This window comes from Cydia amplana, chromosome 7 (assembly GCF_948474715.1).
Source record: "Cydia amplana chromosome 7, ilCydAmpl1.1, whole genome shotgun sequence".
Lineage (NCBI taxonomy): Eukaryota > Metazoa > Arthropoda > Insecta > Lepidoptera > Tortricidae > Cydia > Cydia amplana.
The window spans coordinates 18,344,372-18,360,662 of NC_086075.1; the positions used below are offsets into that span (position 1 = coordinate 18,344,372).

The window sequence follows — 16,291 nt, forward strand, 5'->3', positions numbered from 1 at the left end:
AAACCAAACACAAAACAATAATTTTACTTCGCGCCAATAAACTGCTAATGATCCGCTATTCTTTTTTCAAAATAATTCGGTAATAACCCAGAGTTAGCGATTTAACCCTGCTCCGTCGGCGAGTTAAATATTGAACAGTTTAATTCAGAGTTAAACCTTAACCTTTAACGGTGCAACACAAATTATTAGTTTAACCCTGTGTTAGCGGTTAACTCAAAGTTAGTTGGATAATTCCGAATGGTGCAAGTGGCCCTAAATGTCTGTAGTTCATCAACTAAACTTAAATGGTAAGTACCGACATTTCCATGTATATAGTCTGGTTTGTTATCTCGTTTATAAGAGCAGCCGTCTCTTTTCAACAAGACTAGTCCGAATAACAGAAACGGGTGTTATCTTCCCTACAATGAACACAATTGAAATTATCAGAGATATAATACCGACATTCGTCAGTCGATTTAAACAAATGATCTATTAGGGAAATTTGAATAACAAATACAAAATGTTAGTCCTCAATATATCTTTATAACAAGAAAAAAATACATTCACTTTGTCTATGGGTTGACTCATATGTCTTCGTTCATCCGGTGGTGGGAGTTTAGGGGTCGTCGACTCTCTTCGTCGGAGCCGTAAATGACTTCTTCGTCGGAATCGTTGATCATAGAGAACGCTGGGTTGTCTTTGGTTATGGCGGTTTCTGAAAAAAAGGTAAGTTATGAGGAAATCCACAGAAAATCCGTATCAGGTAGGACCGTCTACACGCTCTTTCGTCGCACCTAACTAATGCGTTAGGACACGTACCTACTCCACTTACAGAAGGTGGGTAGAGAAAAAGGAGTAAAGCTCTTCCTTTCTGACTATATCTGAGCGATGTACGAATTTGTAATACCTACATACGAGAGATCTTGCCCTATGACGGTATTTCCAACCAAAAATTGTATTTAAGTATGCCGGTTTATTTAAGTAAGAAAAACAATATGGGGTAGCCCACATTGTTTTTCTTCGTTTTTCAAGTGCATCCTCATATTGATTTTATTCTTCTACATCGTGGTTCTTTATTGTTTTGTTAGTCTTGAATTTAGGCCGTGGCCTAGATTTCGTAAGCCACAATATTGGCCAAGGTTGACTTCGTTGGCATCGATATGGTGAAAACTGCAGCGTCAATGTGAATTTACCTGATCACATGGTTCTTTTGCACTAAGCGTTTTTTTTCGAAATAATGAAAAACAGAATTCAAAAATTTACTATTAGATGTGCATTAAACTTTAGAAACTAGGGTACCTTCGGCTACACCCCGCTCCCTGCTGTGTCTTAAGTTGAAGTTAAAAGAAAAATACTACAGAGCGCCACGAACAACAGAGACGTACCTAATTCGGAGTCGGACTCGCGCACGGAGGGTTCCGCACCATCAACAAAAAATAGAACAAAACAAGCAAAAAAAACAAGCAAAAAAACGGTCATCCATCCAAGTACTGACCCCGCCCGACGTTGCTTAACTTCGGTCAAAAATCACGTTTGTTGTATGGGAGCCCCACTTAAATCTTTATTTTATTCTGTTTTCAGTATTTGTTGTTATAGCGGCAACAGAAATACATCATTTGTGAAAATTTCAACTGTCTAGCTATCACGGTTCCTGAGATACAGCCTGGTGACAGACGGACGGACAGCGGAGTCTTAGTAATAGGGTCCTTTATTTGCCCTTTGGCTACGGAACCCTAAAAAGCATTATTACCGTGTATCGACCCGCCCCCCGGGGAGAAGAGATACGCCAATATGTACATGTTGAAGTTGAAGAGCCCGTAGAGCGCCATGAAGGGCGCGGAGGTGTCGTAGTGCGCGCGCGGCGCCGACGCCCAGTGGTCCTGCAGCGCCGCGGGACCCCAGGACTGAGCGCCGAGGAGCGCAGTTATCGTGCAAACTGTGCCTACTACTATGGAGAGGCAGCGGAGTCGGACATCTGAAAACAAGAAGTAACTTAAATAAATAAATAAATAAAATATCATTTATTTCAGGCTTTTCACCCATAAAACACAGAGACAAATCACACAATACATAACACAAGTACTTAAACGACACAATAACAAACCATATATATACTGACAGAACAATACAAAATAATGAAAATAAAAATGAAAATGAAAATAAAATGTCAACAAATAAATTATATAATTTAACTTAACTAGGTAGGTACATCATTTGGTCCAGTTATGGGACACTGGTGCAGTAACTTAAGAACTGCTGTAGGTATTCAAGAAGTGTTTTCCGAGCCTGGCTTATAGAGACTGTGCGGAAAGAGAACAGTCGTGGAATTTATTGGGCCCCATTCACCACGATTACTCTACGCTTTCCGCACAGACTCTATGTTATAAGGCGCATCCCATATGGGCTGAAATACATTAAGCAACGGAATCTCCCCCAATGAAGAATCCAGAATTCAACATGGCGGCTATAAAATGGCCGCGAATGACGCATGCCGCGCTTGATTTTTTTTAACAGTTATGGCCTGGATGCGAGTCCTTTAAGCCTGAGGCGCTCGAAATTTATGTAGGTACAGTCAGCAGCAGAAGTTGCTAAGCGGGCGAGGTGTTCAAAATTACCTGACACACGCTCTTATTATCTCAACCATAAAGTCTAAGATTTAGCTGTGATGGGGTTGGCATTGATTTATAATTATAACTGCGCCTATGACTATAATATTATAAAAATAAAACCCTGATAAATTATGAAACTACTAGTATTATTAATATACTGGGTCAACCAAATCTTGTCAGTAAATAGGAACAAAAAAAACTATACTCATCCTTTTCTTTTGGATGCTAGTACTAGTGTAAGACAAAGATAGTATGATTCTCTCTATGTTTGAAATCAAACAGACCTTTGACACACTATAGCTACATTTCTTTAAGCAATACAGTCGTCAGTAGAACAAACTTGATAAGTTTACTCTTCCATCCACGCTATACCGCCAATAATAAAATAGGTCTACAAGAATATTCGCTTATAAAACTGGGCACTGGACATTCTTACCAAAGAACGGCATATTCCTGAGATCACTGTAGGCCTTGATGATCAGGATAAGCAGGTACAGGAAGTAGATAACGATCGCCGTGAAGAACATTATCTTCACCATCTAAAAACAAAAAAACATTGACTAGAAGAAACGGAGAAACGGAGCCAAGCTTTGATTTGCGAGTAGAGTCTATGCGGAAAGAGAAAAGTCGTGGAATGTATTGTATGGGGCCCAATGCAGACACTATAGCTCGAACGGAATAGACTAGCTCGGGGTCGGGGTTTCTTAAACTTATAATCTCACATAATACCCCTATGAAAATTAAAATTAAATAGTTTTTTACGCGCAAGTGCGCGCGGATTATCTGACACCGGTGGAGCCCTAGAGTTTCGCGTAATCGTGCAGGTACCGCACTTTGAGGATTGATTTAGCTGACACAAGATTCCTCCAGGTGATTTTATTGTAGTATCAAATGTCTTCTGATTGGTGGCCCCGAAACGTTTAGCGCTGAGGGCCTACTTATCGCGAAATACGAAAATCCTGCGAAAATCTAAGTGTGATAAAGGTTGAGAGATTTCGTTAGGAAGAGGGTGTTGCAAAGAGGTTTGGTTGGAGCTATCGAGGATATTATCATTCGGTCGATAGAGTCGGACCAAGCTAACTCTGCATGACAAATTTTGGCAATTCATTGATGTCAAATTTCTACGAAAATATCTCTCTTCTAAGAGTTGTGCTCTTGTCGGTGAAGTAATCTTCAACTCGTCCGGTCCTCTGCCAACTCCTTAACTTTCTGGTATGACATGATCTGAACCTTTTCCTTAAGAACATCGTAGCAGGAAAAATAGAGGGTAAGAAAAGAAGAGGAAAACCGAGGAAAAATTATTTCAACCAAATACAAGAAAAGGTTCTACGAAAATACGACGTTTGTAATGACACCTACTGACTTTGTTCTATTCAAGTCGGTGCAAAGTTATCTCAGACTGACTCTATGATGATTTAATGTGCGCGTGCGACGTTGTAGTATACAGATCTTTATGAGAGACGGCACACCGCTTGCGTGACGTGTGCGGCTCCAACATCCAACATCAAAAAAAAAAAAAAAAAGAATTCCATACTTACTCAATAGTTTGCCTGAAGCTATAAGACGCGAAAACAAGAAGTCCAAATTTAAATCTATGTTAACCCCACAGTCAAACTCATTGTTGAGTTTTGCGGGGCTATGATTATAGTTAAGAATATCACTGTACTTTATTAATTAAATAAATAATAATAATAAAGTGCACGTCACGCACACGCAGCCGGTGTGCACAGGCCATTAAGTCCTTTATGGGGGTATGGAATATGCGTTCTTATTACCTCGTAATTAGGATTCTGTGTGTAGTTGTAGGTGGGATCTTGGTAGCCGTGGTACTTCTGCCAGACGGCAAGCACCACGGCGGGCGTCCACGCCGCGCCCACCACTAGCAACTTTAACAGGTAGAATGAGAGGAAACCTCGCTCATTCTGCAAAAAAAAAAACAAAAATGAAGATCAAACTGCCAAAGAAGTGCTAAAGCTTTGGTTTCCTCCGATAGCGGTGCCGTCATATAGCGGCCGTCTCCATACTAAATAATACGGCTAAATATGGGTGTCGTAGTATTTGTATGGAGACGGCCGCTATATGACGGCACCGCTATCGGAGGAAACCAAAGCATAAGAGTTGGCACATTTGAGCGTGCTGTTGCAGAATGGAGTTTTATAGCTGGTCAACCAAATCTTGTCAGTAAAAAAAGGCGCGAAATTAAAATTTTCTATGGGACGATATACCTTCGAGCCTACATTTTTCAAATTTGCCGCCTTTTTCTACTGTCAAGATCTGGTTGACCAAGTATAGTTTTTATATCAACATTAAAAAGTTGTCTTGTCAACTGTCTTCTCATAGAATATATCTTTCGTTTTAATACGCACATTTTGTATTTTAATTCATTTTATTTTACTTATTTGAACCCAAGGCCCAAGATAAATTTCTAACACGGGCCACACTACTATATAGGTATCTATTGTTTATTTTACTATAGAAATATGAACAATATAGTTGGTCAAATCAATTTGTCAGTCAGGAAAACTATACTTATCCTTTTCTTTTGGGTGCTAGTACTAGTGTAAGACAAAGATAGTATGATTCTCTCTGTTTATGTTTGAAATGACACAGTCCTTTGACAAACTATAGAATATATAGTACCATCACGCTCCGCAATTGTTGCGCCTTTTAGGGTACTAGTTAAATTGGTTGTTCAATACGCTACTATAGAATTTCCAATTTAGCAAGAACCCATGTGGTGACTGTACCTGTCTAAGTCCATGATAGAGGGCCAGCCAGGACAGCATGACACAAGCAAGGAAGGTTGTCTGGAAGATGGAGTCCAGCAGCGGCGCGAAACAGCTGCCGGAGACTAGACGGAGAGGGAATATCGGGTCTGCGGCCAAAAATATGTTATAAGGTACAAAATATAAGGACATAAGGTTTATTCGGGTAATTCCGAAAATCGGGTAATTCCGAAAATCATTGTAAAATCACTCATATTCCATTGTAGTAAGAGTCAGCTTTCGGAATTATCCGCCATTATTCGTTCATTCGGAAATACCCGAATACACCTTAATAAAATGTAATTACTTTAGCAAAAACGGTTTGATGGATGAAACAAATTCAATAAAAAGATTTATCCATATCCCAACATACTTTTAGATATATCCGGTTCGAAGGACCATGGACAAAGTAATTTTATTACCTACTGGTTTCTTTCTACAAATCTATTAATTTTCTTTATTTCTGTCATTTTCAGATCTGTTTAGTGTAGGTAATATTATAAAATTCCGTTCTCAAAAGGATTTTAAAACGATTAGGGATACAAAGTATGTTGTACTGTACACATAACTGCCTCGAAATATGCCAGGGGCCCGTTTCTCAAAAGCTTGTAACTTGTAATACAAGCGGATGTCACTTTTTGACAGTTTTTGTTAGAAAGGAACTTCCACTTGTACCTATTATTACAAGCTTTTGAGAAACGGGCCCCTGGTTGCATCGAAATTTTTGCGACCAAGATCAAAATCATCAAATAAAGCAAACAAGAAATCTACTCACCATTGTACAGTAACAGCATTGGCAATAGCAACGACAACCATTTCTGCTCGATCGCCCAGTCGTGTGTGGAATACTTTCTAAGCGAGTGCGCGAACCAACACTGCAACATGATATTGGCATTAATTTAATAGGGACTGAATCGCCCTTACATAGATTTTTGACCAAGGTCGTGTTAAACAAAATCAGGAGGTCAAAGCCGACAAATCAAAATATTTTTTCATTCAAATTAGAACTCCACGATGTCACATATTATAGTTCTAATTTCGAAAACCCTTTTGCTCGAATTATCGGGTTCCTACAGAATGACGGATAAGACTCGGAAAAGTGAGAATCGTGACAACAGCCGACCTGTGAGTCGATTTAAACGAAATTTGGTACGGAGATCGATTGGGAAAGGATAATACGGATAAGGGTGTATTCCTATTTGTCCCCGCCCCACGTGAACCCCGCCATACATGAGGCGTGGACAAATGGTAATACCCCCGGATAAGGATCGTACAAATTTAAGTGGATAAATTACTGCCTTGGGTGAGGAACTCACGGCCTCTGGATCGATACTCCAGCGCTTTGCCAACTGAGCCACCAAGACCTCATCCACAGCCAGCATATAGCATAGTGTCGTTCGCAGACATTTCTGCTTGTTAAAAATTTATTTAAGGATTGTAAACATATAGCGCATCGTCTCCGTTGGCTTGACCACCTCGAAAGGATGGGTGAAGATCGGGCAGCCAAAAGGGCCTTCTAGGGTCGACCAACGGGACGCCTTCCTGTTGGTCATCCTAAATATCGTTGGGCGGACAGAGTGGAGGCAGATCTCCGTGAGCTCGGCGTCGGCGAATGCTGGCGTGATACCGCTCTGGACCAAGCCATGACGTACTCTTGTGTTGGAGGCCAAGACTCATTTTGGGTCATCGCGCCAGCCAAGCAAGTACCTAAGAAGTATTGTATTACATATAAATATTATAGGACATTATTACACAAATTGACTAAGCCGCACGGTAAGCTCAAGAAAGCTTGTGTTGTGGGTACTCAGACAACGATATATATAATATACAAATACTTAAATACATAGAAAACAACCATGACTCAGGAACAAATATCTGTGCTCACACAAATAAATGCCCTTACTGGGATTCGAACCCAGGACCGCGGCTTCACAGGCAGGGTCACTACCCACTAGGCCAGACCGGTCGTCACATCGGTCGGTCAAGCCAGATCGGTCGGTCGTACATATAGGTAGTTTTAATAACGAATTCCGCGACATCTACGTAAAATAAATCGCGGACAGAAGCTGGTAATATATGTATTACGTAAGCATAAACTTTGTCTGGATTGTATCTAGACCGCGTCTAGATCGTGCTGGACAATGTAATTGGCTCAATTGATTACTCACGGCGACAGTGAACGTGGTGAGCAGGAATATGAAACGGAACCATGTTTCCATCTGCGTGAAGGCCGGGTTGTAGGTTTTAAACTGAAACAAATATACGTAATACTTATAAGACAACTTTAGATAGAACGCAAATACTAAAGTGATACAGATTACAGTCTCCCCTAATCTACAGTCAGACCGAGAAAAGTCTGCAGCGACTTTGATAGCCCACGCAGTGCAAGTGTCATTTTAAACGTCAAACTTCTATAAATTTATGACGTGTTTTAAATAACACTTGCACTGCGTGGGCTATCAAAATCGCTGCAGACTTTTCTTGGTCTAACTCTATCCTTATCCCAAGTTATGTGGTGGGTCGGCACAACATGGTTTTCTCTTCCATTCTCCCATATCGTTCGTCACCTCGGTCACTCCTTTCTTTCTCATATCCTCTTTCATACAATCCATCGATTGTTTTTTACATTACAGTCTCCCCTAATAAACAAATTCTATACTGAACTCACGTAGAAAATAATCTCCTTGATGAAGTACCGCTTATGGAACTCCTGGAGGCCGTAGAAGTGCACGTGCAGCACGTAGTGCGTGTACTCGAGGGAACCCAGGTGCAGAACTAGCACTTCTTCACACTGCTGCTTGCACTTGAGGTGCTGTGTTCTGGAAGATTCCCAGTCTCCCCTAATAAACAAATTCTATACAGAACTCACGTAGAAAATAATCTCCCTGATGAAGTACCGCTTATGGAACTCCTGGAGGCCGTAGAAGTGCACGTGCAGGACGTAGTGCGTGTTCTCGAGGGAACCCAGGTGCAGAACTAGCACTTCTTCACACTGCTGCTTGCACTTGAGGTGCTGTGTTCTGGAAGATTCCCAGTCTCCCCTAATAAACAAATTCTATACAGAACTCACGTAGAAAAATATCTCCTTGATGAAGTACCGCTTATGGAACTCCTGGAGGCCGTAGAAGTGCACGTGCAGCACGTAGTGCGTGTACTCGAGGGAACCCAGGTGCAGAACTAGCACTTCTTCGCACACCTGCTGCTTGCACTTGAGGTGCTGGGTTCTGAAAGATTCGTTAGAGCATAGGTTATGGCATTCAAGAAAAATTCCAGGATTTGCTTATGCTTGTTACAGTCAGAGAGAGAGAGAGTCAGAGTCGATTAGAGTCGGAGTTGTCCAAAATAATCCGAGCACAACTTATATATAGTAGGTAATAAATGCTAATAATTATTCATTCTAATTTTTCTCAGGAAATATTCTGCAGAAACGAAATTAAGGCCAAAAGGTTTTCTTATACAATACCCTTTTCTATCCTTATGCTGCGGACTGTACATCACCTAGTTCAATCATTTTATATAGGTATAAAATGGGGCATTATCTCTGAAAAGGGACCTTATTGTCGATGGCGCTTACGCCGCACAGCATCGCGCGGCATTGCATTTATATCGGAACATCGTTAATAATGGCGTAAGCGCCATCGACAATAAGGTCCCTTTTCATAGATAACGTCACAAATAGGTTACGTAGTGTACAATTTACCTGTTAGTTAGTTCGCTTTCTGGTAGCAAGTTGAAGGTTGTGTGGTCGCTCAACACCCCGTCTATAGATATACTTATTTGGAAACTCTTGTCGAAAATTTCTTCTGCAAGAGAAAGATACAGTTGTATACCCATATTGCAACAGAAAATAAATTAATTTGCTACAAAGTCAATATGATTCTCATCTGTCCCCGGCCACAGAATAAATAATAGTACTAAATGGGTACAGAAGGTTCACTCTCTAACAAAATGCGTCTATTACGACGACACGACGAAATCGCGGAGTGAGCCACGCCGCCCCGGCTGACACAGACACACCATCAAACAAAACTGACTCTTACCATCATTGTTATTAGTGTTAATTTCGGCTAACAACCACAACTGCTGTACTTTAGTGCCCAGCGAAGGGCTGTGTAGATGAAAGGGTCCGCTATATATGTTGCTCGTGTTGGTAAGGATGCTCGAGGCGGTTACGGCCGTGGTGGATGTGGGTGAGGGACCTGGGAATATTTTATAATGAAATGCGACGTTTATAAGTATAACAATGAACAATATAATATATACTCTGCGACGTGAATGTGTAAGACATATCGATTTAAATAACTTATACTATGGTAGCTAAAGAAAAATGGCCTTATCTTCCCTGCTAATAGGGATCACAGCGGCACTTTTCTTCCCTGCTAGAAGGAAAAAGGCTTCCCTCACTACGCTCAGGGTTCAATTGTAGAACCCTTCTCTTCGGTCATGCTCAGTTATTTTCTTTCGATTTCGAAGCCCGCCTAGTAGTAGGTAAGTGTTGTTCAATATGACCTATGTTCAATGTGCAGAGTCTCATATATACCTACTCTGCGCGGTAAATAATGTGCCTAATATGGCTATAATCCAGGGGTTCCCAAACTTTTTTTTAGGCACGCCCCCCTCTGCTGCCTAAAATGAAGTTCCCACGCCCCCCTTTTCGCTTCGATGCAAGGAAACGGAGAATTAATTATTAGGCCCACTTGCACCATTCCACTAACCCGGGGTTAGCCGGTTAAACCATTAACCAAGTGTCAAATTGTACTGGTAACCATGGTAACTACAGGTTTAACCGGTTAACCCCAGGTTAGTGTAATGGTGCAATTGCTGGGCCTTAGGTAATCGTGTTAAAATTTCCCGAGGCCCCGCCCCCCCCTTAAAATGTGGTCACCACCCCTGCTATAATCGTACAAACACAGCGGACTTACTGAATACCCGATTGCAAAATATGTTTATCAAAATTGTCTACTTACCAGCTAATCCTATAAATACACCTAAACCGAAGCAAGCGAAAAAAGCGATGAACACCATCACGAACTCCCCTTTGTGCATTGAGTAGATCCTCATCTGAACGGACCTGCAAACACAAACCATTACTGTCTGTATGTCTGTCTTAACCCTCTCCAAGACAGTAATGTTTCGACTTTTAAATTTATTCTAAGCTTAAAAAATATTTGTTTAAATTTGAACTTTAACAGATGTCGATAGAGTTCAATGTTATAACCTAGGTATATGGCTATTATGGCTTCGTATGAACTAGAGGGTTAAATATAAATGAATGCCCTTAAACGAGAAAATAATTAGCAGCAAAATTTAAAATTAAGTTAATAACACGTACAACGCACAGTGGACACATATGGCGTCGATATGGCGTCGATTGATAACATAAAAGGTAACGCTATGTATAAATACGAAGAGTAAAAATAACACACCCAGCCTACCGTTATAGAATAGGCAAATTTACAGAATGTTAAAACTAAACGAGACAGAGAAAAGAATAAAAACTTCAAAATTTATAGATTAAGAAACCCTTTCGCAACTGATTCTGCAATAGAACAATTCCACGTTTTACCGGTTTTGATAATCGAATCGGTTAGTTCGATTCTATGGACATTTTTGATAAACTTTTCATGAATTTATAAATTTCAAATGGGCCTTGTGTTTCCCTATAATAATTATATTCTTAATATTTTCCCTCACTGGTGACTTAGTATTTACATTTAATATCCTGAAAAATTACTAACATTAAGTACGCTATAAGTTCACTGCTGACTGCTCTTATATACGCTTTCAAACTCAGATATAATTTACTAGAGCCCTATTATTTCATTCCACTCTTTGCAGAAATTACTTTAGGTATTGGCAAATGGATATCCTATAGGTAATAAGTATGTCAAGTATGCGTAGTAAGTAAACACTCGTAACATCGACGTAATTTGCTATATAAACTCACGTAGGCATTACTTACCTCTCACACCGATCATGGTGGTACGCCGGAGCAATATACTTATTGAATTCACTAAACAAATCGCTGAATTGAGACAAAGTATTCCGTATTTTATAGTTCCACCCGCCAGCTGGTAAATGGTACGAATAGCCGACGTTTGCCGAATCCATGGTTTTTAAACACTAATTTAAACGATGATTAAATAATTAGAATATTTTACTACATAGAAATAAACACACAGAACATGGATGGTGTGTATATATAGGGGTTTGGTAACAAAATAGTTATCGCCACATGTAGTGGTTGTTTACAAGCGAGGTATTGATTTTAAGTGCCGCGCCGCGGAGGGTTGAAATGTTGAAACTTGGGAGCGAGCAATCGATTCGAGGCGCAAATGAATTCGATTTTACCGATTCATATAAACGTATAGTTGGTCAAACCAATTTATCCGTTAATAAGAACCAAAAAAACTGTACTCATCTTTTTCTTTTGGTATTAAAGATCTCTCTATGTTTGAAATGAGACAGTCCTTTGACAAAGTATAGACTACCTATAATACCTACTAGACCGCCAATCCCCTTGACATGCGCGTAGCCAAAACGCTTTTCGTAGTCGACATCTAGCGTCAAATATAGGATATATCAGTACCGCTACTTGACGCTAGTTGTCACGAGTTTCGCGACAAACGAAAGTATATTTCGTTTATTATTGACTCCCACAGCTATTGTGAAATATAAAGTTTGTAAAGTCAATATTTTAAATTTTAAGGTATAAATTTAAATTATTATTGTATTGTATTATCTTAGCTCTAAATAGGTATACTGTCTTGCATGGTAGGTTTTAATGAAAATTGTGCTCTAACATTAGTATTTAAGTCCTGTTACTAACACTATATGGGTCTTGCCTGAATTAAATTTAAATTTAATTTAATTCTTCTTCTTCCTCGCGTTGTCCCGGCATTTTGCCACGGCTCATGGGAGCCTGGGGTCCGCTTGGCAACTAATCCCAGTAATTGGCGTGGGCACTAGTTTTTACGAAAGCGACTGCCATCTGACCTTCCAACCCAGAGGGTAAACTAGGCCCGTTTAGGGATTAGTCCGGTTTCCTCACGATGTTTTCCTTCACCGAAAAGCGACTGGTAAATATCAAATGATATTTCGTACATAAGTTCCGAAAAACTCATTGGTACGAGCCGGGGTTCGAACCCGCGACCTCCGGATTGCAAGTCGCACGCTCTTACCGCTAGGCCACCAGCGCTTTTCTTAAATTTAATTTAATAATCAAAAGTTAAATGTAATTAAGTACGACGCGTAATAATGAGACAAACATCAACTTTCAATCATGTTTATTAAAACATACAATATAATTATCATTATCACACATGCAAACATTTATTTTCGTTTTAATCTTGATTTAGCAAAGATTCATTCATTGTATAAGATGTGTAGAGTACAATAAGAAATCATGCCCCCAAAGATTGACAGAGGGCGCTGTACGGCGCCAGGTTTTTTTGAAGCAACAGGTGCCCATTTCTCGACCGGTACGAGACTATTTAGACTAATATTATTAGTGTTTCCATGGTAACAAACGATTTGGTATTTCGTGGACTCATACATAATATTAGTTCGAGAAATGGGCCGCATGTATTGCCTAAGATCACATCAGATGTCAAATTCGACCCGCGAATTAGTCTTAAGAGGCCCACAGATTACAAGTTCGCCGGACGACATAAGCCTGTTAGTTGTTCGGAACTGTCACCATTTGCGTCTAACTGACAGGCTGATATCGTCCGGCGAACTAGTAATCTGTGGGCCCCTTTAGACTTTACACCTCTATGTACAATGACATCTTTGTTTTTAACAAACAAACATATAATTTTGATAAGACAACACTTAGACGTTTATTTGACACTTAGAAAATAGGAACTAGGATTACATTTTAGATCTGAGGCAATTCACCTTTATAATATAAAGGCCTGTGCACACCGTATGCGTGTGCGAAGACGTGCTCGTGCACGTGCACTAAAATGTTGGTGCCGCGTACACACAAGTGCACGTGCACGTCTACACACACGCATCTGGTGCACGCCACCAGGCCTTTATTTATGATTTCGCCAACCAAGCCAACTCGAATTTGAAGCTTCTATAGAGCTTCAAATTAATTTGTATTTCATACTATAAGCCTGAATAAAATGTGGCGTTCTACAGGTAAAGGTACCTTATGGAAGGAAAAAGATACCATCACATTGTAGGTTGTCTATGGCAGTAACGTCTTGTAAATAAATTATAAACAATGTGATACCTGGGGCCCATTTCTCGAACGGTATTAGACTAATATTATTGGTGTGTTGTCATGGCAACCAATACGATTTGACAGTTCGTGGACTAATATTATTAGACTAATACCGTTCGAGAAATAGGCACCTGGGGCCCATTTCTCGAACGGTATTAGTCTAATATTATTAGTGTGTTGCCATGGTAACCCATACGATTTGACAGTTCGTGGACTAATAATATTAGACTAATATCATTCGAGAAATGGGCACCTGTTTACTCGAAAAAGGCATATTTTGTTAAAGGGTAAAATTGCCACAGATTAAATTTGGCACTAGGTACTTAAAAAAAATACACTTAGGCGACATAAATACACAAATAGAGATATTGTTTTTTAAAATATTAATAAAAGAGATTCTTATTTATAAATATCGTTAAAAAAACAAGGAATTAATAAATTATTACTTACACAATTCAAAGCTTTAAATATTTTTTACTTAAATGTGGATATACCTTTTTTTTTCTTTTACATTAAGTATAACTTAAATAAAATTTGTAGGAATCAAAAATACTTAGCGGACTAATTTTATATTACCTACTATTATTTATTTATTTAGTACATAAAAAAGAGATTACATTATTTAATTTTATTATTATCGTTTTAAAAGCCTCTAAAAAAGAAAACTAATGAATATAATACAAAATACATTTTTTTAAACAATAAAACACATTTTCTCTTTAAGAGAGCTTTGAATTTCCCAAGCTTATCACTTGTAAATTTACAGTTTTAAATTTGAACTAATATAAATAGATAAACATTTTTAAATATTTGTAATAACTTGGCAAGAAGTCTAAAAACCTATGAAATACTTTAACAACTCCGTTTTTCTGTTTTGGTTAAGAAAAACTAGAAATAATTATATTTACTCAGAAAATGTTAGTTGAAGATGTTATGTTATTTATAAATATTAACTAATTTGTGATGTTTCTTTAGAAAATTACATTAATATTATTTAGCGACCACTTATTGTCACACTCAAGGTTAGAAACACCAAAATATGTGACAATAGGAACAGACAAGTTAACACGTGCACTGATACCAGGTTTGATACCGGTACTTTTGACTGATACCGAAAAAATAACGGTACCTTGAATCGTAGGTATTCGTCAATTCGGTCGTTTGTAAAATATACATTATTTCGCGGTAGGAAAGCTCATATTTGCGTAGCCAATCTTTTTTATTATGACTTCAATGTTTATGAAAAATTTTAGAAAATAAGGTTACCTTTCTGTCGTCTTATCCTACACAGTGTCAAATATCAAGCAAACTGTCTAACTTATACTATTAAGTCGATATTGACAGAATGTGAATTTGACATGTATTTATTAGATACCTACATTTTCATTTTATTTATATTAGATTTCTGGACTAGTTGTGGTAGCGGTACCGTTTAGTTCTACGTTACCGGTATTGCTGTTCGCGGTACCGATTTCGTTACCGATACTGGTTTGTGTCGAATTTCCTGCACTGGCCGTAGTCGTTGATGGCGTGGGTGTAGTCGGAGCTTCTGATAATGACTTTTTATGATCTGTAAAAAAAAGTTTACTTTTAATTTTAATTTCAAGTGACAGAAATAATTTTAGGCTTCTTTGCAGGTAAATTAGCATACTAAAGTTTATGCACCTGTTCATAGCGAATTTGGGAGTATGTAGCGAACTTTTTATTATGATTAGTTAATCATGGAAATTTATTTTCACAAATACATAAACATTTTGGTTAAAATTTACAGTCGGTTTTCGCTTTGTTTCATTCGCGAATTTGTTTTATTCCATCAATTTGATCTAATTCACACAAGTGAATTACTGTGATTGACTAAATTAACAAAAAAAAAAGTTTTAAATAAATACGCTATAAAGCTTCAAAAACTTCTGTATGGAAAATGACTTTTTCTGCTGGTACTGGTTACAGTCAGCAGCAAAAGTTGTTAAACGGGCGAGATGTTCAAAATGATCTTGACGCGACTTTATTGTTATGAGAATAATGGCCCATTTAGACGGTGCGAGATCTCACATGCGAGTCACATTGCGTTATTTGATCGGTCGGCTAAATTGTTGTAACCTCAATGGTCCGCAATGTAACTAAAATCGCATGCGAGTTCGCGCGCTGTCTAAATCAGCCCTAAGAGCGTGTCAAGATAATTTTGAACAGCTCGCCCGCTTAGCAACTTCTGGTGGTACTTGTAGAGGTGAACTTACTAGTAACGTAGTCCTTAAACCACGCGTTGACAGTAGGCGCGTGTCGCTTCATCCACTCGATCCTGAGTTTAGCGGTGTCCATCATCTTCTGGAGCGTCTGGGACACAGGCAGCAACTTGTTCTTGTGTTGCAGCGCAAACGATTTCAACTGTAAGAGGACTTTTTTCAGTCTAAGGTCATTTTTAGGGTTCCGTACCCAAAGGGTAAAAACGGGACCCTATTACTAAGACTCCGCTGTCCGTCCGTCCGTCCGTCTGTCACCAGGCTGTATCTCACGAACCGTGATAGCTAGACAGTTGAAATTTTCACAGATGATGTATTTCTGGTGCCGCTCAACAAATACTAAAAACAGAATAAAATAAAGATTTAAGTGGCGCTCCCATACAACAAACGTGATTTTTGACCGAAGTTAAGCAACGTCGGGGGGGGGGGGGTCAGTACTTGGATGGGTGACCGTTTTTTTTGCTT

The 16,291-nt window shown here is 39.1% G+C and overlaps 2 protein-coding genes across 2 annotated transcripts in view; both read right to left on the minus strand.

Annotated features, from left to right (window-relative positions):
• Positions 1–502: 502 nt before the first annotated feature.
• LOC134649517 (transmembrane protein 181) lies at positions 503–11,622 on the minus strand. Its single transcript, XM_063504277.1, has 12 exons — positions 11,316–11,622; positions 10,321–10,424; positions 9,394–9,552; positions 9,054–9,156; positions 8,424–8,577; positions 7,522–7,602; positions 6,129–6,228; positions 5,336–5,463; positions 4,364–4,510; positions 3,025–3,127; positions 1,730–1,954; positions 503–694 (listed from the first exon to the last, which is right to left on the minus strand). The coding sequence occupies exons 1-12, from the start codon at positions 11,462–11,464 to the stop codon at positions 564–566; spliced, it is 1,584 nt and encodes a 527-aa protein (XP_063360347.1). The 5' UTR covers positions 11,465–11,622; the 3' UTR covers positions 503–563.
• Positions 11,623–14,674: 3,052 nt separating this feature from the next.
• The window catches only part of LOC134649655 (aminopeptidase N-like), a 37,364-nt gene continuing 35,747 nt past the window's right edge, over positions 14,675–16,291 (minus strand). Inside the window, exons 15-16 of the mRNA XM_063504494.1 lie at positions 15,824–15,971; positions 14,675–15,156 (exon numbers count right to left, since the gene is read on the minus strand). Of these exons, the coding sequence (XP_063360564.1) occupies positions 14,984–15,156; positions 15,824–15,971 (321 nt within the window). The 3' untranslated portion in view covers positions 14,675–14,983. The remainder of the gene's footprint in view (positions 15,157–15,823; positions 15,972–16,291) is intronic.